Here is a 25829-nt window from a genome sequence, read left to right as displayed (position 1 = left end):
AGTCATGTGCACTCAGTTCAGCCCCCACAGGTCAGCTGGGTGCCTCCATGTCAAAAATCAGAGTCCCTACAAGTGTGTGCCCGAGAATCAGAGTCATGGACTTGCTAGAGGGCTGGGTTACATAGCCACCCTGTGTCAGTGGGAGGCCTGCTCACACAACACAGGTTGCATGGGTCCTATGCCGCTACAGTGGGCCAGTGGGATGAGGACATGCTCTGTGACTCACAGGAATCTGTGGCCTGGGTGACCGGAGTCTTGGTTTCCATAGGTCTGCAGCTGTGGTAGCAGGTCTTTGTCCAGAGTGGCTGTAGTATCTTGGTTTTTGTCTGAGGCCAGTCTGGGTAGTGGTGTGGCTGGGTTCCCAGTCACAGCAGTTCTGTCCTTCAAGATGGTGTGGTTTCTGTGCCAGTGCCAGCCGCCTGGGAATGCTTGCAGGGGCAGCAGGATCTTGCAGTCTAAGACCACCTGGTATGCCAGCCCCCATAAGTCCTGAAGGATCTAACTGTCCTTAACACACACACACACACACACACACACACACACACCACATTCTACACACTCCTCTTTTGCTCCCTCACTCACACTTTCTTCCTCACTGCCGTCCTGCCAGTTGCCATCTTCCTATCACCTGACTGTGCCTAAATTAAACCTTTAAATTATAACTTTTAAAATTCTAACAATTTTAATAAATTTATAGTATAAATAAAGAAATATAACAGCTCTATAATTTTGTTTGCAACCAGAATTTAAGTAATATTTTAAAATACATAGCTCCAAATTATATCTGTTTGGCAGAACCTCCAAAAAATTAAAATTTGCAATTTAGGTTTGCTCAGAAGAATTACAAGGCAAATTGTCATACCCTGCCACGTAATACTTAAACATTTATCTTAATGAATATGGGAAATGAATGAATGAATAAGGTTTTATGTCAATAAAGATCTGAAGAATTGATGCCATATAATGAAATTGTGTTATATGTTTTTTAACAGATAATAAGCTTCATAAATTTTGCATTACTACATCAAAGAATTTAAATTGAAACAAGTGTTAAACTTTTTTAATTAAAGACTTTATTAATATTAAGGAAGATATTAAAGTGAGTTTTTATTGTCAAAGGCAAGATATATTCCTATGAAAAATATTCAGATTGAATAAAAAATATTTTTTAATAAAAGTTCACAGTTGAGTGGAAGTCATGATATATTCAAAAGATGTATTGAAACAATATTGTGTATACAATAGAATTAAGTAGAACTCAAGGAATAATAAATTTAAAAACTCACAACCATGCATTAAAGTATTATATTCATGCTATTATATCTTATATTTTGTTATATTACCAGGAAATGCTTAAATCCAAAGACCCTAAAATATATTGTTAAATTTATTCTTTTTAGTCCATAGGATAAATGGGAGGAAAGCAAAAAACCTACAAATTCTTTCTCTAAATTCAAATTTTAAAATTAAACTCATTTTTCAGATCTGTAGTCAATTAATTACAAAAGCATTAGTAAAACTTATGTATCTACTCCACTAACTACAGTTATATAAAAAAACAAGCAGAATGAAAGATTCTTTTTTTTTTTTTAATATATTTTATTGGTTTTTTACAGAGAGGAAGAGAAAGGGACAGAGAGTTAGAAACATCGATGAGCAAGAATCATCAATTAGCTGCCTCTTGCACACCCCCTACTGGGGATGTGCCCGCAACCAAGGTGCATGCCCTTGACCAGAATCGAACCTGGGACCTTTCAGTACGCAGGCCAACGCTCTATCCATTGAGCCAAACCGGTTTCGGCAGAATGAAAGATTCTTGTCCTCAAAGAATGGTTTAATTGGGGATTGTTGCATAACTCTTTAAATTCCATATGTAACAAATAATGTTATTCAAATTAGTTATAAGTTCAGACAAAAGAAAATCAAACCTACAGAACTCTGACACATCAATAATAAAAAGACAATCCAACTTTAAAATGGGCAAAGGATCTGAATAGACATATTTCTAAAGAAGATATATAAAGGGCCAATAAGTGCATGAAAGGGTACTCAATGTCATTAGTCTCTGGGAACTTCAAATCAAAATCACAATGATATGTCACTTCACACACACCAGAATGGCTATCAAAAAGATAAAATATAGCAAGTGTTTTAAAGATGTGGAGAAATTGGAACCTTCAGACTTTGGCAGACTTAACTGTCTTATAAAACAGTTCCACAAAAAGTTAAACATAGAGTTATGATATTACCCAGCAGTCTCAATCCCAGATATATATTCAAGAGAAATGAAAACATTGTAAACTAATATTCAAAGCATCATTATTCTTCTGCTCATTATTCTTATGCTTTTAGTTAGCATATTAGTATACTAATTATTTTTATTCTTGGCCAAAAAGTGTAAACAATCTAAATGACCATCAATCAATAAATGGATAAACAAAACGTGGTAATCCATACAATAAAATAGTATTCAGCCATAAAAAGAAATATAATATTGATATGTGTTACAACATGAAAAAAATTATGCCAAGTAAAATAAGCCAGTCAGAAAGGACAAATAATGTATGATTCCATTTATATAAAATGTCCAGATAGGCAAATCTACAAAATCAAAAAGGAGATTAGTGATTGCCTAGAGCTGTGATGATTAGGGGATATGGGAATTACTGCTAATTGGGGTGAGTTAAATAGTCTAAATTGATTGTGGTGATTGTTGCATAACTCTAAATTGCATATTTTAAATGGATGCATATGATATATGAATTATCTATATAAATAGAAAAGGCTAACATGCAGAGAGAGTATCCCTGCAGGAGTGAGCCCGGGAGTTCTCTCTCTCGCTATGACCAGTTCATACGCTGACCACCAGAGGGTGGTGCAGAAAGAAGGGAGGGGGCAGCCAGCAGCCAGAAGACCCCAATCAGCCCTGATCACCAGCCAGGCCTAGGGACCCTACCCATGCACGAATTTCATGTACCAGGACTCTAGTATCTTAATAAAGCTGATTATCTTTAAAGGCAAACTTGTAACTTTAAAAAGTGGTGAATTTTGATGCACACTAAATAACATGGGGGGAAAAACTACATTGAGAAACAAATCTAAAAACATTACATCCCCTCATCTAACATGTGTGGTAATTTCCCCCTTATAGAAAGATAAAAGGAAGAAATTTCCCTGAATTAACCAGAACTAGAGGGTTCAGAGGAAGAACTTTATAAAGATATGAGAACCGTAGAGGGTAGCTAAACTATAGTAAGCCAAAAAGAGAATTATGAAGGGTCAATAGAAGCCAGAAATCTGGGTGAGATCCAAGGTAACAACAGAAAGAGCAATGGGTTCCATATAAATAAAGAGTATTCTAAAACAGTTTCAAGAGATTACTACTTATAATTAATTTTTGTGTGCCATAATTAATTTCAGAGCATCAGCTGAATTTATTTTTTTTTTTTTTACACTATTACAGATGCCTCCCATTTTCCCCCTCTTTGCCCACTTCCACCCAGCCTTTGCCCCCCTCCCTCTAGCCATCACCACACTGTTGCAGAAGAAAAGAAATAAGAATTAGAGCAGAAATCAATGAAATTGAAAATAAGAAATGAATAGAGGCAATGAATAAAGGCAAAATCTTGTTCTTTAAAAAGATTAATAAAATCTATAACTTTCTAACCAAACAAACTAAGAAAAAACAAGAACAAGTTACTAATATCAGAAATGAAGAAGAGGGCATCACTACAGTTCCCGTGGACATTAAAACAATAATCAGTGAATACTATAAATAACACTATGCCCATACATTTGATAATCTGATTAAATGGACAAATTCCTTGAAAAACTCAATCTGCCAAACTCACACAAAAAGAAACAAGATGATCTGAATAGGCCTATGTTTATTAAAGATTGAATTAATAATTAATAACCTTCCAAAACCAGGGCCAGATGGGTTCATTAGTGAATTTACCAAACATTTGAGGAAGATATTTATAATCTCTTTCAGAGGATAGAAGCAGAATACTTCTTAACTTATTCTCTATGAGACAAGCATTACCCAATACCAATACTAGACAAAGAAATTACAAGTAAAGAAAACTACAGACCAGCATCTCTCATGCTTCTAAATTTACACTTTTTATTCTGTTGGAAATTTATAATCGTTATTCTATGAAAACAATTATACTACATTATTTTGTTATGTTTTTCTAATACTTCTATAAATAATATTTTAATTGCTGATTTATATTTAGGGGAAGACCAAAGAAATCAAATGCAGAGAAAATTCTTAATAGAATAGCTATTGATTTTTCAACTAAAAATCATTTCTCATCTAAATGAATCCATTTTTAAAATGTTATCCTAGCTGAAACCGGTTTGGCTCAGTGGTAGAGCGTAGGTCTGCGGACTGAAAGGTCCCAGGTTCGATTCTGGTCAGGGGCATGTACGTTGGTTGCAGGCACATCCCTGGTAGGGGGTGTGCAAGAGGCAGCTGGTCGGTGTTTCTCTCTCATTGACGTTTCTAGCTCTCTATCTCTCTCCCTTCCTCTCTGTAAAAAAATCAATAAAAATATATTTTAAAAAAATAAAAAATAAATAAAATGTTATCCTATAATCTTCAAGTTTTTAAGTTTAAATATAATAATATATTGAAAAGAGGATAATTTGGGGTATTATTTGCCTACAAGTTCTAAATGAGTAAACCGAAACATAGCTACAAAAAATATATTTAATGGAATGTTAGGTTTTATATTAATAAACACACTATCCAGAACAAGGAAGATGAAAATCTTACTGGCTACTAATCAGAATACATGAGAATATTATGTTTAGTTCTAGTATGATATGCTTTTTTAAAAGAGAGATTCACAAACATAAGAAGACCCCTTGATAACTTCAAAGAAAAATAAGTTACCATGAAGTTAAATAACGAGATATTCAAAGATATTTAGAACATTAATCCTTACTAGAAAAAATAAAAAGAGACTGAAAAGAAGTCATAGGAAAAGAAAGAATAAATAGGTAGCGAGGAGGAAAGTAAATTTAAGTCAGTTTGTAAAGAAAATTGTTAGAAACAGTGGCCTTACTGAAACAAACAAACAAAAAAATTAGGGTTGGAGAGGCTTTGGTTTTTTTAATTACAAGAGGTGTTCTAGCAGAGACAGTGATAACTTGACAGATATTTTAAATACAGTTTCTTCCACAATATTCACTGAGGGATAACTAGATACAGTAGATCTAAGAGTACTTTAACCTTGTCATAATAAGATTCAATGAAGTTATCGTAGAACTAGAAAGTAGATGAAATAGCTACTTTTCAACTTACCCTTTTTGCCTCCTGAATTATTATTACTTCATAAAGTCGTGGGAGATGTAATAAATAATTTTTTGGTTGATCTTTCTTGATGTTAATATTTTCATAATATGTCTTTTTCCTTTAAAAATTTAAGAAAGATATTGAGTTCTCAAATTCAAATATATAGTTATGTAAACCAACAGAATATTTTACACCAACATTTTCTGCTTAAAAAGTATGCAATAATAAGTTTATCTGGATGTGATAGGCCAATATATTCTATACTTTGTGAAATGCATTTATTTATTTTGGTAAATAGTTCTGCATTTTTCAATTCAGATCATTATAATAAACCTATTCTAATAATGACTCCAAAAATAAAATAGGATGTGTCAGGAATTTAAATAAAACAGCTACCAAAAAATTCCTGTATATTCTATTTATCATTAAAATTCTTTAAAATTTCAAATGCTTTAGCATTTTAATTATTACTAAAATAATAGGGGAAATAGCCCTATGCTATTTATATCATAAAACAATCAAGGAATAAACATAAAGAAAGATCTCTGAAAATGAAAGGGAAGCTTATTATCACTGAAATGTACACAACCTCAAAAAAGAATAAAAAACTAAGCAGTGATTAAGTGCCCAAAGTTTGAGGTCAGACAACCTGATGGGAATCATAGCATTGCTATCTACTAACTCTGTGACCTTAAACAAATCACTTAACTTCTCTAAGGGTCAGACAGATTCTCCATCTAATTGGGAATAGCAATAAACAATTCTCAAGATTGTAATGATTAAAGTAGATAATATTTATGAAGTGTTTAGTGCCTTACATACCCATAATAAGTACCTAATAACTGTTAGCTGTTATAAGCATTATATTATAGGCTATATTGACTATACTGCTATTTTTTTCTATTTCTTAAACAGAATTTTTAAAGTTAGATATGAAACATATCCAGTGAACTATCCAGAACATAAGCAGAATGAAAAGCAGGTAATAGAAAAACATAAAAACAATTATTTGACATTGCTATAATTTATGCATTTAACGTCTCAGTTCACTGTTAAAGGCTGACTTTATGTTTTTTAATACAATATTTAATAAATGGATTTGTTTTCAAAACTTCAAATAGTTTTACAGATAATAAATTTATATTTGAGGGATCAGAAGAGTCACATATCACTTAGGTCTGTCTTTCCCAAACAGAAACCTGTGAGTTCATCTTTCCATTTACAGTGGTCAAGAATCTCCACTTTATACTGTATCAAATCTCCCAGAATAATTCTGACGTGATCCAATAAAACAAAAGTTTTTTTAAAAAAGGTAGAAAATTTCAGCTGCCAGAAGAAACCAAGACAACTTCATATAAAATATACAGTGAAAGCAGCAAAACCAAAAACCAGTTATGGAAATGATAATAACTATAGTCTGGAATGTAATCAGTACAGATAAATTCCTAAGAGCAAAAGTAAAAATACACATAGAAGAAGAGAAGAAACTGGAAATAACAAAGATCAAATAAAATAAAAAATGGAAGGAAAATGGAAGTGGGATAAGGTTGAAGAAGTGAAAAAAAGCTGTTCTAAAAATACCACCATATAACCTGGCTGGCATGGCTAAGTGGTTGAGTACTGACCTATGAACCAGGAGGTCATGGTTTGATCCCCAGACAGGGCACATGCATGAGGGCTTGATCCCCAGTGTGGATCATGCAGGAGGATGACAGTCAATGATTCTCATCATTGATGTTCCTCTCTCCCCTCTCTCTTCCTCTCTGAAATCACTATATATATATATATATATATATATATATATATATATATTTTTTTTTTTTTTTTTTTTTTTTTTTTTAAATACCACATATAAAGTCAGAACAACATGACCAGATAGAGTCCTGGTTATGCCTGATGTTTAGTCAAAAGTGTAATAGAATGAATGGAAAACAATTACCATAGAACCACTACTTTCAAAAAGGTTAATTTTGTTTTATGTCAATTAAACCTCAATAAAAGTGACAGGCATGAGATAAAGAAATAGATAAGCAAACCAACCACAATAAAAGAAGATGGTGATGTGATTAGAATACTAAATAACAAAAATGTGTGTCAAGGGAACGAGCAGAGTTAAAGCACTTGATAGACTTTGTTTTCTTTGGAAGAAGGACAAAAATATTAAGTTTAGACCTCATTAGGCTAAATATACATGTTAAAGTTCTAGTGTAACTACTAAAAAAATAAAAATACAAAGTGTATATCCAATATTACAAGAGTGAAAAGGACAGTAGAGTATAAGTTCCCAAAAACAAGGACCATGTTTTATTCTTTTTTCTCAGTTACTAAGTTTAGTACTAGCACGTAGCCAGAATCCACACAATGCTTGTTCAATGAATAAACAGTAGCTGGGGTATCTTACAGGAGTCTAAGCTATATCTACCAGTGGCATATAGATGTGTCTGAATCAATCTAACAAATGAATGGGATAATCGCTGTGAGACGTCTTGTGAGAAAATTTATTCTATGAGAGAAAGTATCATGCAGATAATCTGAACCCTGTTGTTAAAAAATTAATGATAAAAAAAAACAGTCTAGATTCTGACTACAATATGGTAATGGTTACTCAATTTGGTCTTCCATGGATCCTTGTTTAAGGCCTTACTGTAAAAGTAGAAGAAAATAAAAACAAAGCTATTATATCAGAAATTTTATTCCTAGTTCAATTTCATTAATATTGCCTCAACCTGTGTGGTGGTTCCATAGTGTAATGGTTAGCACTCTGGACTCTGAATATTGCCTCAACCTATTGTTATACCTCTGATCCACACTGAGAATGCCTTCTTAAATATATCACATAGTCAGAAGAATAAACCAGAAGCAGGGACAAAATGAAAAATCCAAGGTCAACTTATTTTATATTTTCTCTGATGGTTTGTCTGTTTTATAATGAAAGACAGTATATTTTAGCACATAGATACATGGGCTATATAATCAATTGAACAGGCCTTAATAAAAGTATAGCCCTGCCACTTAATAGCTACATGATCTTGAATATATTATTTATCCTCTTCAATCCTTGTATTTCTCACTAATAAAATACATATATAAATAGTAACTACTAGAAACTGCTGACCATTAAATAAGGTGGAACATGTAAAGCAGGATAGCACAGCATCTGGCTCACAAAAAAGCAATAGTTTTTGTATAGGTTATTCCACAATATAATACTTCCTGGAGATTTTGTACTGATTTTCCCTTTATAGCAGCATAGGCTAGTCTAAATTATTAGAAATACTTTAATGTCATAGCAGTACAATTTATAATAGCTAAGATTTACAAACAGCCTAAGTGCCTATCAGTAGATGAGTGGATTAAAAAAATGTGATACATCTACACAATAGAATACTATGCTGCTGTAAAAAGAAGAAATTCTTATCATTTGCAACAGCATGATTGGATTGGAGAGCATTATGCTAAGTGAAATAAGCCAGAGAAAGATAAATATCACATGTCCTCACTTATTTGTGGAAAATAATCAACAACATAAACTGATAAACAAAAATAGATCCAGAGACATAGAAGCATCGAACAGATTGTCCAACCTCAAAAGGAAAGCAGGGATGGGTGGGGGTGGAGTGGAGGTAAAAGATCAACCAAAGGACTTGTATGCATTCATATCAGCATAACCAATGGACACAGACAGTAGGGGGTGAGGGCATATGCCGGGAGTGGGAGCGGCTGGAGACAGGTCAACGGGGGGGAAAAGGAGACATGTAATACTTTAAACAATAAAGAATTTAAATTAAAAAAAAGAATACTTTATAGTAAAAACTATATTAAAGACATTTTTTTTTTTTTTTTTTTTTTTTTACTTACTGAACTATATCATACTCTCCAGGACCAGGCCCTGACTTTACAGGTAACTTTAGTCTTCCCAAAGATTTGCCAAAATCTATTCCTTTGTATTTTAAAGTTGCATTGGAAAAACCCTATTTAAAAAAAAAAAAAAAAAGTGAATATGAGACATAGTTTAAATAAGGCACTTAAAAATACTTAACTTTATTTAAGTCTAAAGCTAAACCAAGGATAACCTTAGACAAAGGGGTTTCATGGGTAAATGCAAGATCTCAAGGTAAGTTATTACTGCAATGCTTATCCCACACCTAAGTCAGCCAGGATTTCTAGAGAAGTGCCTCTCATTTTAGCATGACTTCAACCAATAAGAACAGTTTTGCTCTTGGCATACATTCATTTAAAAAAAAGGGGGGGGGGGACAGTGGCAGAATTGTATGATTTAGGGAATGGGAAATTCTATTTAAAATGACATTAATTGAATAGAAATAATATTAATTTCAAGAAATCCAATTAAAATTAAAATATCACCAATATATACCATGTTTCCCCAAAAATAAGACATCCTCCGAAAATAAGACCTAGTGCATGGAAAGATAAGACATCCCCTGAAAATAAGACCTAGCACAACTTTGGGAGAAAAAATTAATATAAGACACTGTCTTATTTTCGGGGAAACGGGGTATTAAATAACTTCAAATTACCTGGTATTTAAAACTCTAACATATTTATGGCAAGTTTTCAGAATAACAGATATATGGCAATAAATTAAACATCACCACCATTTCATTTTATTATTATTGCTTGAGGTAACGATCAGTCTTTTAATGTCAAAGGAATTGTTTATGACATAAGGAATCAACAATTATCTTTCTTTTACATCCACTAAAATAGATATTAAAATTACATATAAGGAGAACCCAAGATGGCTGCATAGGTAAATACCTAAACTGCTGCCTTGCATGACAATTTCAAAACTACAAACAAAAGACAAAACGTCTATCACCCAGAACCACAGGAAAGCTAGTTGAGTGGAAGTTCTATAACTAGAAGGAAAGAGAAAAGAGCATTCAGTGCACAATGCTGAAAAGCTGAGGTAACGGAGGCGTATGCGATCTGGACTGGCGGCAGATCCCAGCTGGCAACAGGCATTGCTTTCTTCAACTCAAAGGGAGACAAGCTCCCGATTTCTCTAAAATCCAGTTTCTGGGGAGACGTGTGGGAGCCAAAGTCCTACAGGGAGAAGCTGGACTGTCTGCCATCAGGTCTGAAAGTGAGGGTGGCTTGCTTGCAGAGCTGAGCGCAGGAATAAATGCTTGCTGTGCTGGGGTGCTAGACACGGGTACTCAGTCAGAGGCACAGGGACAGCTGGCTGGCAGCCATCGCTGTTCGCAACAACCTAGCCTGATGATGCCCTGAGACCCCGCCCCGCACAACCTACAAACCCACCCAAGCTCCAAGCAGCGGCTTTTGTATAAGAATGGCCTTCCCTACCGCAGCTTAACCTAACAAATTTGCAACCCAGTTCAGACAGCTCCAAAACCTCCAAATCTCAAGCAAAGAGGAGAAAAAACTGTAGTTCTCCCTATAGCTCCTGTAGGGTGGCCTCAGACAATAGCTGACCTACACCCCATTGGAGATCCAGAAGCCAGTGTACCTAGTGGTCAGTGAGGGATACCAGATTTCAACTCCTCACATCCATAAGTGACACAAGAGGCAGACACAGTGAGCACCAAAGCCCCACTGAGACAAGTCCTGCACCATTAGCATGTCTCCAGCCCAGCAGTTCTCCCATTATAAAAACAGCGGTTGCCCATAGCCAATTGGCCTAGAGGTCAATTCCTCCCAGTGTACTAATAGCAATCAAGGCTTAACTACAACAAGACTTTGCATTCAGCCCACAAAAGAGTGTACCAAGACCATCCACCTTGGGTGATTGGGGAGGCTGAGCTACTGGCCCCTGTGGGTCACCTACCACACAAAGCCATTCCATCAACACAGGGAAGCAGCCAAAATGCCCAGAAACATGTCACAAATGAAAAAAATGGAGGAAAGCAAACTACAGGATGAAATAGAGTTCAGGACCACATTTATAAGGTTACTCAAGAATTTTCTAAAAACTGCTGAGAAACTTGATTAGACCTTCAAAGACCTTAATGAGAATGACAAAAAAAATGGAAAAGGATCAGTCAGAAATTAAGCATACACTGTCAGAAATAAAGAATATACAGAAACTCTACTGTAGATCAATGTACTCCAAGAATCAAACCAAAGATCTGAAATTTGAGGAAACAAAAAACATCTAACCAGAAAAACAAAAAGAAAAAAGGATCCAAAAATATGAAGATAGTGTAAGCAGCCTCTGGGACAATTTCAAGCATACCAACATCCGAATTTTTGGGGTGCCAGAAGAGAGAGAGAAAAATATTGAAAACCTATTAGAAGAAATAATGACAAAAAACTTTCCCTACCTGGTGAAATAGACTTACAAGTTCAGGAAGCACACAGAACCCCAAACAAGAGGAATCCAAAAAGGATCACACCAAGACACATCATAATTAAAATGCTAAGAGCAAAAGACAAAGAAAGAATCTTGAAAGCAACAAGAGAAAAACAGTTAGTTACCTACAAAGGAGTACCCATACAAATGTCAGCTGATTTCTCAACAGAAACTATGCAGGCCAGAAGGGAGTAGCAAGAAATATTCAAAGTGATGAACACCAAGAACCTACAACCAAGATTGCTCCACCAAGCAAAGCTATTAATCAGAATTGAATGTAAGACAAAGAGCTTCACAGATAAGAAAAAGCTAAAGGAGTTCATCACCACCAAACCAGAATTACATGAAATGCTGAAGGGTATTCTTTAAGAAGAGGAAGAAGAAGAAAAAGGTAAAGATAAAATTATGAACAACAAAAAGACATCTAATACATACCTACCAACAAGTGAATCTAAAAATCAAGTGAATAAAAAATCTGAAGAACAGAATCAGAGACAGAAAAGGAGTGGACTGACAATTCTCAGGGGGAAGGAGGTCTAAGGAGTGTGGAAAGAGATTGGACAAAAATCTTATACCTATGGATGAAGACAGTAGCAGGTGTAAGGGCATGGGGTGGGCTGGGGAATCAGAGGGGAGCTAAGGGGGACAAAAACAAGAGAAACACCTGTAATAATCGGAACAATAAAGATTTATTTTTAAAAATTACATATGACCCATTAAAAATTTCACTTTAGAGAAGTTAAAGCACCTGGTTTCAATAAAAAAAAAAATAATGAAATAACAAAATATAATACAAAAACAGTAGCTTTTTTTTTTTTACAACAATTCTCTTCTGTTGACCTAATACCTTATATTTTGAGCAATCATTTAAGAATATTTTTAAAACTCAATTGTTTAAACTGATAGTAAAAAGTGACTTCAAGTATATTTACCTTACTTTTAATTCACATTTATAAAAATAGTTTTAAAAGGAGCTTGAATTATTAAAATAGTTGACATATATGATACTGAATAAAATTCCCATAACATACACTTAAACTGTCTTAGGTAACTGTTACTATTCTAGTATAGTAGATCTAATCTCTCTCTGTTACTGTAACAAATAAAAACAAATAGCAATATTTGTGATAATTCTAGTTTTAAATTATATCTGCCCTGCTCTCACCAAATTTTCAAAAGAAGTATCCTCTCTAATAAGAGAAACATGCAAATTGACCGCTCCTACGCTATACCACAAGCCATGCCCATCAGTCAATCAGGCCCAGTATGCAAATTAACCAAACCAAGATGGCAGTTAATTGCATATTCAGGCCAGAGCAAAGACTGAAGACAGCCTAGAAAGAAGCCAAGCACTGCAGAAGGGAGCGAAGCTTCGGAGGGGCGGGGGAGAAGAGAGGGAAGCAGGCGGGGCGGTGGAGACCACAGCAGGAAGCCCTTTTGCAGGAATCTTCCTGCAAGGGCCATCTAGTATAAAATAAGATACAAATTATCAGTGCTACAGACTAAGAGAAGGTATTATTCACATTCCAAAACTCTGAGGAATTTCTATGAAATATAGCACAGCAGAGACTAGAACCAGAAGAAAAACCTCACTGCATGTGAAAAGAACCTCAACTGAACCCTATTAATGTCCCCAGAAAGACAAAAACTGGAAATAAGGATGGACTTTTGGGCAGTGAGTAGGGAGCAATTCTCAAAACTACTAATGCCCTTGGAGATCTGCACCAGTGCCATTACATGAAGTAAAAGGGAATGCTAACTAATACCCACTCTATTTTTTGGCATGAATGGTTGGAATAAATCTGAAGCACTGCCATGAGCACCTAATGAAGACAGACTTTCTAGTTAGAAAGGCACCATTCCAGAAAGCTTTCGGATGCTAAACAAAATCCAAAAAGAAGCTGACGTGGCACTAAAATTCCCTACAAGGTCAAAATGCCTTTTACTTTCTAGAATGTACCACTAAGAACGAGCCTTCTGATGTTATAAAATGCAAACATAATAAAACTGAACTTTCCCTTCTACACCCTCCTGATGTTAAAGAATTAAACAGGGGCCCACACAAACTCTGACAGAACTTTGATATTTGCATGAAGTGAAATGGAATTTTGTTGATTCTTTTTTCATAGATGCAATCTCATAGAGAAACAAAATGACAGTTTTCTAAAGCTTTCCCCTACTTTGATTTTAGTAAATCCCCTTGCTCATTCCTTGCGTAATGGGATGTTTGAGCTGAGAGAAACAGTTACCAGCTATATCCAAGTAAGATTCAGACATGTTTTGGAATGTCTGGTGAACAAATAGAGCAATCCAACCAGAAGATGAATGTGAAATCTAATCCCATGGGAAGCAGGTAATCATGATGTCCCTCACCCAGCAAGAAAATCTTAGTTGAAAGAGTAGCAATGCCAAATACTGAGTCTTTTCTGTTGAATGAATTTGCCTCCTAATGGACAGCCCCTACTGGATTTACACCTGTGTCCCATAGAGTGCAAAGGGTCTATGAGAAAAATCTAGAAGACCTGTTTCATAAAAACACCAGTAAAGATCAGTATGACTTATAGACCACTCTAACAGAGAAATGCAAAGGAAGAGCAGCATTATCCCTCCAACTTCTAGCTCAACACACAACTTTAGTTGTGACCAAGTGCACCGGTGGAAATGCCCAGCAGAGAGCTCCATCTGGCAGGAGACTGACATGTCTGGAGGAGCAATAGCTATCTCCGTGGAAACAGACTTGTTCAGGAGCATGGTTGAGACAACCCCGGAGGACTTCCAAAAACACCTGAAAAGGGGAACTTTGCAGAAAGCTACCTCAATAGTAGACAACAAACATATATTTGAGTTATTAACATAACTGTGACTCTATATTACAATCTAATGAAGCCTGGGAAAACTTGTTACATAAATAACAAGTATTAATCCTTATTTCCACTAGGAATATTTCCAACACTGTAAGTGGTTTCAATATGCTTAGATTAGTCTGGTCAGTGTGGTTCAGTTGTTGAGCATCGACCTATAAATCAGGAGGTCACAGAGTGTTTCCTGGTCAGAGCACATGTCCAGGTTGTTGGCTCAATCCCAATAGGGAGTGTGCAGAGGCAGCCATTCAATGATTCTCTCTCATCATTGATGTTTCTATCTTTCTCTCCCTCTTCCTTCCTCTCTGAAGTCAATGAAAACATTTTTTTAAATACACTTAGATTATTGATATACATATCCCTGCCAATAAATTGTAACACAAACAGCAAAAAAGCATTTTCCCCTCTTCACTATGGATGTTTAGCTTTAACACACTATGAAGTACAACCTATAAAGCACTAGTAGTAGTAATAGGGGTGCTATCAGTTGCACTATTAGTAGTAGTGGCATTGCTATTACTACAAGTAGGTTGTCCGGTTGATAACACAGTTGCCAGCCTAGAACCTTGTCAATCCTAGAAGAAACAGAGCTATGAATAAAAATTGAAAGAGGCATCCCACCAATATCTAAACACATAGGATATATGGCTTTGACACTCCTGATTATAACACAAAAGGAAATAAGGCAGATCATCCAAAGCCTTTGGGTTTGGAGTGCAGAAACAAAAGCTGTAACAACTAGCAGAACAGCAAAGAAAACTGCTCAGCCTGAGTGTCCAGCAGAGCAGCAGGTGGTGGTAGAGAGGGACTGAAAGAAACCAGGGCATCCACTAGAGTGGCTGAAAAGCAACCTGGTCCTTTGGTTCAGTGGTAACTCCAAAGACTGCTGCACCCTACAGAGTTTCTGTAAAAGAATATGGAGACTCACAATATTTTCTTTTGTTAAAGTGTTTGACATCTAGGCCATCTTTCAAATGGAATTACCTAATATAGCCATGGATTTCAAAGTAACATATACAGTTTTGATGGCAGAAAGAACAAAATTTCTCATTTGTGTTGTACTTTCTTTTTATTTAGAAATGAAGCAGATTTTATAATTGTGCCAATTTTAGGCATAAACACTAGTGAAATACACAAATGCAAAACTGTGGGTACTGTAATGTAGCCATCTATAATATAATAATAAAAGTGTAACATGCTAATTAGACCAGACGACCTTCTGGATGAAGCCAGGGCTGCGAGGAAAGCCCAAGTCCCGGGTGTCAGAGGGAAGCCGGTGCCAGGAGCCGGGGGAAGGAAGGCCTACTCTTGCATGAATTTTGTGCATTGGGCCTCTAGTGTTAGATATGTTAGACTAGAGGCCCGGTGCACAAACATTCATGCACTGGGTGGGGGAGAGTCCCTCAGCCTGGCCTGTGCCCTCTCATAGTCCAGGACCCCTCAGGGGATGTCCAACTTTTAAGCTGGCAGTTGGACATCCCCTGAGAGGTCCTTAGTGCTGGCACAGAGGCGGGAGAGGCTCCCACCACCACCGCTGCACTCGCCAAACAGAAGCCAGCTCCATGCTCCTTAACACTGCCACGGAGGCAGCAGAGGCTTTTGCCACTGCCACTGCACTCACCAGCTGTGAGCCCAGCTTCTGGCTGAGCCGCGCTCCCTCTGTAGGAGTGCACTGAGCACCAAGGGGTAACTCCTGCATTGAGCATCTAACCCCTGGTGGTCAGTGCACATAATAGCAATCAGTCATTCCACCATTCAGTCTATTTGCATATTAGGGTTTTATTATATAGGATATTTGATATATTCCAGGCAAAGCATCTTACCTAATAATAGACAAACATGTAAATTGACCGTACATTCGCTACACCCATTGCCAATCAGAGTGAGTATGCAAATTAACCCAAAAAATATGGAGGTTAATTTGCATACACAGGTGCCTAGTGCCTGTGTCCCAGGAACATCCTGGCACCCAGGTCACTGTGAGGGAAGGCCTTGTGGTCCCAGAGCAGCCTGGAAAGGGCCTGAGCTAGGGGGCTCCTGGACAGGGCCAAGCCTGTGATCAGATCAAGGGGGCAGGAACAGAACCTGCAATCGATCACAGGGAGCTGAGGGTCCGCTCCTGCCCAAGGCTGAAAGCCTCCCACGCAGGCTTTTGGCCTGGGCAGTGGGCAGGAGTGGAGCCTGTGATCAGAGGGAGCTGGAGGGCCTCTTCCCAGGCCTAAAGCTTCGGCCAGAGGCTTTAGGCCTGGGCAGGGCCCAGCCCACAATTGGTGTGAACTATAGAGGAAACACCTTTTCTGACTGCACATTGGCTAAGTTACCTATATGCTACTGGTAATATTCTTAGTAACTTGGGTGGTAATAAGAATCTAAAAAGGTGATCTAGGGTGTTTTCACCACTGCTAGAGGGCTAAGAAATGTCATATCCTGCCCTAGCTGGTTTGACTCAGTGGATAATGCCTCAGCCTGCCATCAGCAGGGTCTGGGTTCAATTCTGTACAAGGGCATATACTTAGGTAGCAGGCTTCTCCCTTGCTGGGGCTCAGATCAGGGCTCATGCAGGAAGCAACCAATCAAAGTGTTCCTCTCACTTTGATGTTTCTCTCTGTCTTTCCCTTTCTCTTCCACATTCTCAAAAAGTCAATGGAAACATATCCTCAGGTGAGGAAGGAAGGAAGGAAGGAAGGAAGGAAGGAAGGAAGGAAGGAAGGAAGGAAGGAAGGAATATCCTATGAAAGACACATCTTGAAAATGCCTAAAGAAAGTTGTCATTTTTTCTTGGTGAAGGGACTGCAATCTGTGTTGATGAAAACACCTTGGTGGCTGTGGTGACTGGCAGTGGCTGAAGCAGTGGGATGATGGGGCTGGTGCCTTCTCCTGATCAGCCCAGTTGCCTCCCACAAAGGGAGGCCAGACTGATGCTTAGGCCCGTTCCCCAGGGGGGGAGGGCCTAAGCCGTCAGTAGGACATTGCCTGAGGGCTCCCAGTATGTGAGAGGGGAAAGGTTGGGCTGAGGAACCACCCACCACCAGTGCATGAAGTTCGTGCACCAGGCCCCTTGTATCTAATATATTGATTTACTATAAATTACTTTAAAAAGAATATTTTAAAACAGAGCACTTTAATAAATCATCTTTTACATTATAATTTATATTAGTTCTTTTGACACAGCAATTCAAGACCTTGAGCAAAATTATGCCCAAGAAGTTTTCTTCAATAATTCACATTGTTGTGATTTTGTGGTTCAGGCGTTAACAATTCTTTAGGTAATCATATGAGGAAAGATTAAGCATACATATACACACACCATTTAAGACATTAACAGATTCCTTCCCTATGCATATACTAAAATTGGTTTTATTTAAACCATGAGAAGAAGCAAGCACTTAACTCACTAACCTTGCAGTATACTCAGATAAATGTTCCCATCTAAAATATAATTCAAAAGCCTTTTTAAAATAGAAACAGAAAATGAAAAGTAAGTTGATGCACTCTTAACTCTAAATCATACTCTCTTTATGTCAAGAAGTGTTGACAATACCAACTCCAAGGTCATTGTCAACTTGGAAAATCATTAGCAAATAAAATATGACTTAACTGAAGCAAACTCAGCATGGGGCTGCATTATTTTAAGTGAACGTTGTAACATAACTTGAAGAAGAATTACTAACTGTCACTCTCAATGACAATGAAATAAATGAAGTGGCTATGTGACTTTTCCCCTAAGTCATTTCCATAATTAAGTATGGAAATAGACTTTAGGAAGAATATAAAGTCCCAAAGTGCATCAATTTAAACACTAATGGACTGCTTTCCACTGTTGCAGCACACAGGTAGTTCCCAGCATGTTATCATTAGCAAATATGTCAGTGTCATAATTCCAACTGCAAACTCGGCTTGTGAAATCTATCTCTGAAAAATAAATGTGTAATGATTACCTGGTCTCTTCTAAAACACACAGAGAGAAAGACTAAATTCTATAACTCAAAATGTTATACAAAATAATTTACACATAAAATTTCTCTTTATATATTAAACATAGCCAAAAATCACTTATTGGCTAGAGTCTTATACAACTCTCAATTTCAGAATTGCTTCTATATTTAAGCTATATAAGATTCCTTCAGTAGATGCTATTCACCAGCCCAGAGAAAAAACAATAATTATCCACTTATTGTATTATTTTCTTAATTTTCTATTAATATTCACATCTGGAAACAAAGCCCACAGCTTAAAAAAAAAGGTATTATCAGAAACAAGAAGTCCAGTGCATAAAATTCGTGCATGGGTAGAATCCCTAGGCCTGGCAGGCGATCAGGGCTGATCAGGTTCCCTGCTTCCCCGCCTCCTTCCTTCACCACCCACATACCACCAGCATGCAATTCTCCGCTCCCCCGCCCCCCACATCTCCCTTTTCTCTTCCTCAACTCCCCACCGCTGTCCCCTGGTGGTCAGCACATGTCATAGCGAGTGATTGAACTCCTGATTGAACTTCCAAGGAGACACTTTACATATTTAGCCATATATATATATATATATATATATATATATATATATATATATATATTTGCATAAGATTTGAATTAACATTACTCTATTACCACCTTCACAGTAGTCTGTGAGAAACCTGGGGCATTTTTTCTGCAAGAAAAATAAGAAAATATAGCCTTCAGCTTCTGAGCTTAACCACCTTATCTCCAGTTTCCCTCAAATTCAAGATGCAGATTTCAGAAAATATCACAATTCAATTCAAATTAAACTTTGTTGAATCTTTTTGAATATTAAGGACTTCGTGTTTAACTTAAATATAAATCTATGTTTTTACATAATATGTTTTCTTAAAACAAATCTAGATATTTAGGCTAATAAATGCAAGTTGGATTGACTCAATAATTACTAAAATAAGTTGTCAAATAAACTGGATTTATTAAAATTGTGGGATAAATTTCCTTATTTTGATCTTCTATTAATAGTAACTTAGCCAGAATGAAATCAAATGTTAAATGTCAAAGTAAGATTTATCCATATGTAAAAAGGTTTTGATTTTTTTCCTAAGATTTGTTACTGCTTTTTAGAGAGAAAGTAAGGGAAAAGGAGAGAGACAGAGAAAGAAACATCAATCTCCGTCATGACTCCCACAACCTGGGCATGTAGCCTGACTGGGAATTGAACCAGCAACCTTTTGGTGCATGGAATATCCCCCAAGCAACTGAGCTATAACTGCCAGGGCTGTGAAAAGGTTTTGTACATTTGGGGAAGCTTGGAGGCATTATGCTGGTCTTCTAATAGATGACATATGATTCCAAAATAAATAATCTATAAAAATATAATTTTAAAGCAAGAATAACATTTTGAGATATTTTAAGAATAATGAGAAAAGTGTTTAAACCATTATTTTTGTCATTGTTCCTTACATAATTTTTGTTAAATACTGAACATTTTAAATGAGAGTGTGTGGCAACTCTGGAAATCAGATTCTCCCTCACCCCAAGAGGTTTATTTGTTTGTTTAGTGATTTTCCTGGACCAATTCTTTAAATTCTGTATTCATGATGTGTGTCCACGTAAGTCTCAGACAGGATAGCTGAGTAGTCAGCCAGGTAATAGTTGAAAAGTTAAATGCTTTGAACCAATAACTTTCCCACCTTTGCAGATGTGCTCTGTGCATGTGTTGAGGCACACCTTCACTACTCAAGGAAGCAGTTTAAAGGTTGTGCCTTAGCCTTCACTTCCTGCTTGTATAGAGCTTGAAGGTCACATAAGGTATAAGCTTTGTACCTTCTTACATCTGTTTTTAGCAGTGATGGGTTAGCAATTCTGTAACTACTTTCAGATTCTTTTAGGATTAAGCAAATATACTGAGAATAATGGTTGCCAGATTTTTCACTATAGGAGAAGGGAGTTCCAACATGGAGAAAAGTAGAATAAATTTATGGGATTGGCTTAGAATTGGAGGTATCAGTACAAACTCACAGTTTTAACAGACAGAGAAGAAATAAGTATATATTTCTAATTTTGTCCCCTGAGGAGGCCTAGAAACAATGTAACCCAGTAGCAATGAATGTATCTAGTGCACTGACTGTGCTTGAATATCATTTCCACTAAGTGGAAGTAGGGCTTCTTTAAGGAATGACTACTTCCAAGTTTGGGATTGGGGGTTGAGGGGGAGAGAGCGAGAAGTGAGATGAACCTGAAATGTCTTACTGTGCCAGAAGGTGAGGAAATGCTCAAAAAAATGATGGAAATATGTCAAAAAAGATGCAAGAAGCAGTTTGAAAGGGCTCCCAAGGACCAAATCTGAGGTAATTTAATCTCAAAATAAATAACGAGCAATAAATTATAACCCTTTTAGTAAAACAGGAATTCTGAGTCTATACTGATATAAATGAGAAAGAAGATAAAGTTCTTCTTTACACAATTAAGTGTCAAAAAATAAATGTGAAAAAGATGGAGTAGAAAATCACCATTTGATAAACATCACAGTAAAACTAATTCAAGCATCATCACCGGAGGTAAAACTAGTGAGAGTTTGATGAAGAACATAATGCATACTTATTCTTAGAGTAATTCCTCTAAAATATTAGTAACTACATTAAATAAAAATGGAAGACACCACTTTAAGTTAACATCATCAATTACAGGATAAATGACATCCTGTGCTTTTTATGTCATGCTTTGAGAAACATACATCACTTCTATAGTATTCCTGCCAAAATATATTCTAATCATGAAAAAATATACACAAACCCAAAATTGAGACACAGTCTACAAAATAAATAGCCTGTACTCTTCAAAAAGTCAAGGCTGCAAAACACAAAGAAAGACTAAAGAGCTGCTCCAATTGAAAGGAATCTAAAGAGGCATGATATACTACCAGATTGGCCTCTGGACCAAAAAAAATTTTTTAAAAGATCACAGCAAGATTTTCAAAAAGATCTATAAATTAGAAAATAGTATTATATGAAAGTTTTGGTTTTTGATAATTGTATTCTGGTTATAAAAAAGAATGTCTTGTTCTCTGAAAATTTACAGTGAAGTATTTAGGGGTAAAGGAGCATCATGCCTTAAACATATGCTCTAATTTAATTAAAATAATAAATATATAGGGAGAAAAAATGACATAGCAAATGTGATAAAGTATTAACTGCAGCATCTGAGTGAATGGCATATGAGAATTCTTTGTATTAATCTATCAATCTAATACTATTTAAAAATATAAATTATTTTTTTAAAAAGAAATTAACTGGAAACAATGAATGAATTAGATCTAATACATATATATAGTTAAACCTAGGAAATATAACATTAAGTGAAAAAGCCACCTATATACCAGATGATATCTTTTACTTATATGTTTTAAACCATATAAGTTATCTATGCATATAATAAAGATTTAGTGTTTACTTTAACAAAAGGAGAAGAATGAAGAGAGGGAAATTGGGTAGGTAAGTAATTTTAATAATATATTTATTTTAACATATCTAATTCAAGTGTGACAAAATGTTATGTTTTATATGTTATGAAGTGTACATGGTATCTATTATTATGTTTGTACTACTTTGCAGGCTTGGTCCCTCCCAACTGCCCTCCCCTGCTGACCATCTTGTGGTGACCATCTTGTGTCCACATAGGGGCAGGATCTTTTACCACATGGGGGCAGCCATATTGTGTGTTGGAGTGATGGTCAATCTGCATATTACTCTTTTATTAGATAGAATAGAGGCCTGGTGCATGAGTGGGGGCCAGATGGTTTGCCAGATCAGGATGGGGGTTGCATTGGGGCATGGAGTGGCCTGAGCAAGGGGCCTGTGGTGGTTTGCAGGCCGGCTACGCCCCCTGGCAACCCAAGAGGAGACCCTGGTATCTAGGATTTATTTACCTTCTACAATTAAAACTTTGTAGCCTGGAGCAGAGCAAAGCCTCCTGTTCACTCCATGGCCCACAGCAATTTCTGTTTGGAGTTTATTATCCTTCTATAATTGAAACTTTGTAGCCTTGAGTGGAGGCCTAGGCCAGCAAGGGCAGTTGGAAAGCTTGGGTTCCTCCATTGCCTGGAAAACCCAAGCCTCCCTCCTGCTCTCTGTGGCTGTAGCCATCTTGGTTGGTTTATTTGCATACTCGCTCTGATTGGCTGGTGGGCATGGCTGGTGGATGTAGCGGAGGTATGGTCAATTTGTATATTACTCTTTTATTAGGTAGGATTTTTTTTTTCACTTTCAAATTCAGGAAAATAATATCTATGTATTGTACAGGATTATACATTATAGCAGAGACTTCTGATATTTCCTCTTTTTCCTATACTATATATGTCCCAGATTCCTTTGGTATTTAAGTGTGTCTATGTGACAGAGCTTCAACTCTCATGTCTGGCCTACAAAATCTATCCACTAGCAGTCCTCCATCTTCTTTTCCCTCTGCCAGCTGGATGCAGAAGACAACAAGGTCTCAGAAGATGACAGCAACACAAATGGAATTAACCTGTGTCTCTCAATCTTTACCTGGAGGAAATCTCTTAACAAAGATTGCCCTTATTATTGAGAGAAAAAAAGGATTTCTGATGTATTAAGTCACTAAGATTGGGAATCTATTTGTGACAGCAATTATTATTACATTAACTAAATATGCATAATTATAAGTAATTTCCCAATTGTCAATATTAAATGCTTTATACTTACAAATTGAGGTTTATAGTATGCTGGACCTAATGTGATATCACTAGCAGGTGGAAGATGTTTTTTAATACTGCCATCCTCATTAAGATGATAACCATATGACGGTCCATAAGAAGGAATTGAAGGAACAATCATTCTGAAAATTGAAGGTAACTTTGAAATTTTCTGGAAAAAAAAATAAATAAATAAAATAATGTATATTATTTACTCAAAGGCAAGAGGACAAGAAGAAAAGGAATGAAGAATCAAATATTAAAATTTACTAAAAGGCAGCTGAAACTGGTTTGGCTCAGTGGATAGAGCATCGGCCTGCAGATTGAAAGGTCCCAGGTTCGATTCTGGTCAAGGGCATGTACCTTGGTTGAGGGCACATCCCCAGTGGGGGGTGTGCAGGAGGCAGTTGATGGATGTTTCTCTCTCATTGATGTTTCTGACTCTCTATCCCTCTCCCTTCCTCTCTGTAAAAAATCAATAAAATATAGGGTTTTAAATTTACTAAACGGCAACTGTTAAACCAAAAATATTGGTCCTATAAAGGTAATTTCAGGGGATGAATTCAAGTCTCACTTTATCAATATAAACCAAGATGATATATACCATTACTACTAAAACCACCTTCAGAGACAAGGTGTCTCTTTCTCAGCTCAGTTATCTTGCTTAGTAAAGCAAGTAATAAAAAGAGACATTCATTACTATAGTCACATCAACAATCAACATTACTGTGCCATGCTATCATACCGGTAGTATCTGCTATGCAAAAAACAAACAATATTTTCTGTAACATTTCCTGATTTCATTCCTTCCCAGCTCCTGACTTATATCCATATTATTTGTACCCTTTATTAATATCCTAATTGTGGAAATTGTGTAATAAGAGAAAAGTCTATGACATAATGCGAAAAGGAAATAAAAATATAAAATATGAAATTGAATCTGTGAATCTGTGAAATTATATATGTGTATAAAGTGATATACATACATGATTTAATACTGAAAGAAACTATGCAAAAAATACCAATATTAATATTCGAGTCAGGAGTTTTAGGGTAATTATGCATCTTTCAAATTTTTCTTTAATAAAAAATATCTTATATGCCCTGGCTGGTTTGGTTCAGTAGAGAGCGCGTTGACTTGTAGACTGAATGGTCCTGGGTTAGATTTTGGTCAAGAGAACGTATCTCAGTTGCAGGGTTGATGCACAGTCTGAGTCAGGATGCATGCAGGAGGCAACCAATCAATGCATCCCTCATATTAATGGTTCCCTCTATCTGTCTCTCCCCTTCCTAAAATCAGTGGGAAAATATCCTCAGAAGAGGACTAGCAAGAAAAAAAAAGGAGGACAAAGAAAAAAAATACTACTATAAAATATATCAAAATACAGGCATTTAAGTCCTTTCGCTATCTGGAAAATTCCTTATTAAGAATCTATTAATCCTCTATAACAGTGGTCGGCAAACTGAGGCTTGAGAGCCACATGCAGCTCTTTGGCCCCTTGAGTGTGGCTCTTCCACAAAATACCACGGCCTGGGTGAGTCTATTTTGAAGTAGCATTAGAAGTTTAAGTTTAAAAAATTTGGCTCTCAAAAGAAATACCAATCATTGTACTGTTGATATTTGGCTCTGTTGACTAATGAATTTGCCAACCACTGCTCTATAATAAATAAATATAAGTTATTAAGTTAATTAATTAATTTTATAGTTTGTGCGCACATGCCCAATATATAATTATGTTATAAAAATACTGTCACTGGTTGAATTTCTTTTTTTTTATCATTAGAGACAACTATTAAGTATGCTGGACCTAGTATGATATCACTAGCAGGTGAAAGATGTTTTACTTATCTTTTTTTAAATATATTTTGATTTTGTACAGAGAGGAAGAGAGAGGGATAGAGAGTCAGAAACATCGATGAGAGAGAATCATCGATCAGCTGCCTCTTGCACACCTCCTACTGGGGATGTGCCCACAACCACATTACATGCCCTTGACTGGAATCGAACCTGGGACCCTTCAGTCGGCAGGCTGACGCTCTATCCTTTGAGCCAAACCAGTTTCAGCTACAATTCTTTTTAAATACTTAGTGAATTCTTAAAGATGCTTTTCAACTGTGATATCGGTAATCCCTCCAAAAACTCTCTTCTTTGGGCTATTACTAAACATTTTATTGTATTGGAGGCCCAGTGCACAAAATTTGTGCACAGGTAGGGTCCCTAGACCTAGCCAGCAATCAGGGCCAATCAGGGCCTTCCAACTGCTGGCCAGGGCTTTCCTTCTATCTGTGCTAACCTCTGGTGGTCAGCGAATGTCATAGCAAGCAAAAGAACTCCTGGTCTCCCAGTCAAACTCCCGCAGGGACACATCACATATAAGCCTTTTAGATATTCTACTAGAGGCCTAGTGCATGAAATTTGTGCAGGAGGGGAGGGGTCCCTCAGTACAGCCTGCACCCTTTCCAATCTGGGACCCCTCGAGGGATGTTTAAACAAGCAATTGGATATCCTTCTCACAATATAGGACTGCTGGCTCCTAACTGCTCACCTGTCTGCCTGCCTGATTGCCCCTAACTGCTTCTGCCTGCCAGCTTGATCACCCCCTAATCACTCCCTGCCAGCCTGATCAATGCCTAACTGCTCCTTTACCAGCCCAATTGCCCCTAA

At 36.6% G+C, this 25829-nt stretch overlaps 1 protein-coding gene across 1 annotated transcript in view; it reads right to left on the bottom strand.

The window, feature by feature from the left end:
* The window catches only part of STPG2 (sperm tail PG-rich repeat containing 2), a gene marked incomplete at both ends in the record, with an annotated part of 103766 nt that overhangs the window by 49437 nt on the left and 28500 nt on the right, over positions 1–25829 (bottom strand). Inside the window, 3 exons of the mRNA XM_084865563.1 lie at positions 5315–5423; positions 9164–9276; positions 23175–23336. Of these exons, the coding sequence (XP_084721689.1) occupies positions 5315–5423; positions 9164–9276; positions 23175–23336 (384 nt within the window). The remainder of the gene's footprint in view (positions 1–5314; positions 5424–9163; positions 9277–23174; positions 23337–25829) is intronic.

The sequence above is a fragment of the Pipistrellus hanaki genome (genome assembly GCF_964339955.1).
Source record: "Pipistrellus hanaki genome assembly, chromosome: 1".
In the NCBI taxonomy this organism is placed as follows: Eukaryota; Metazoa; Chordata; class Mammalia; order Chiroptera; family Vespertilionidae; genus Pipistrellus; species Pipistrellus hanaki.
The sequence above is the reverse complement of the archived record's forward strand: the minus strand, read 5'-3'. Positions and strand labels throughout refer to the sequence as shown.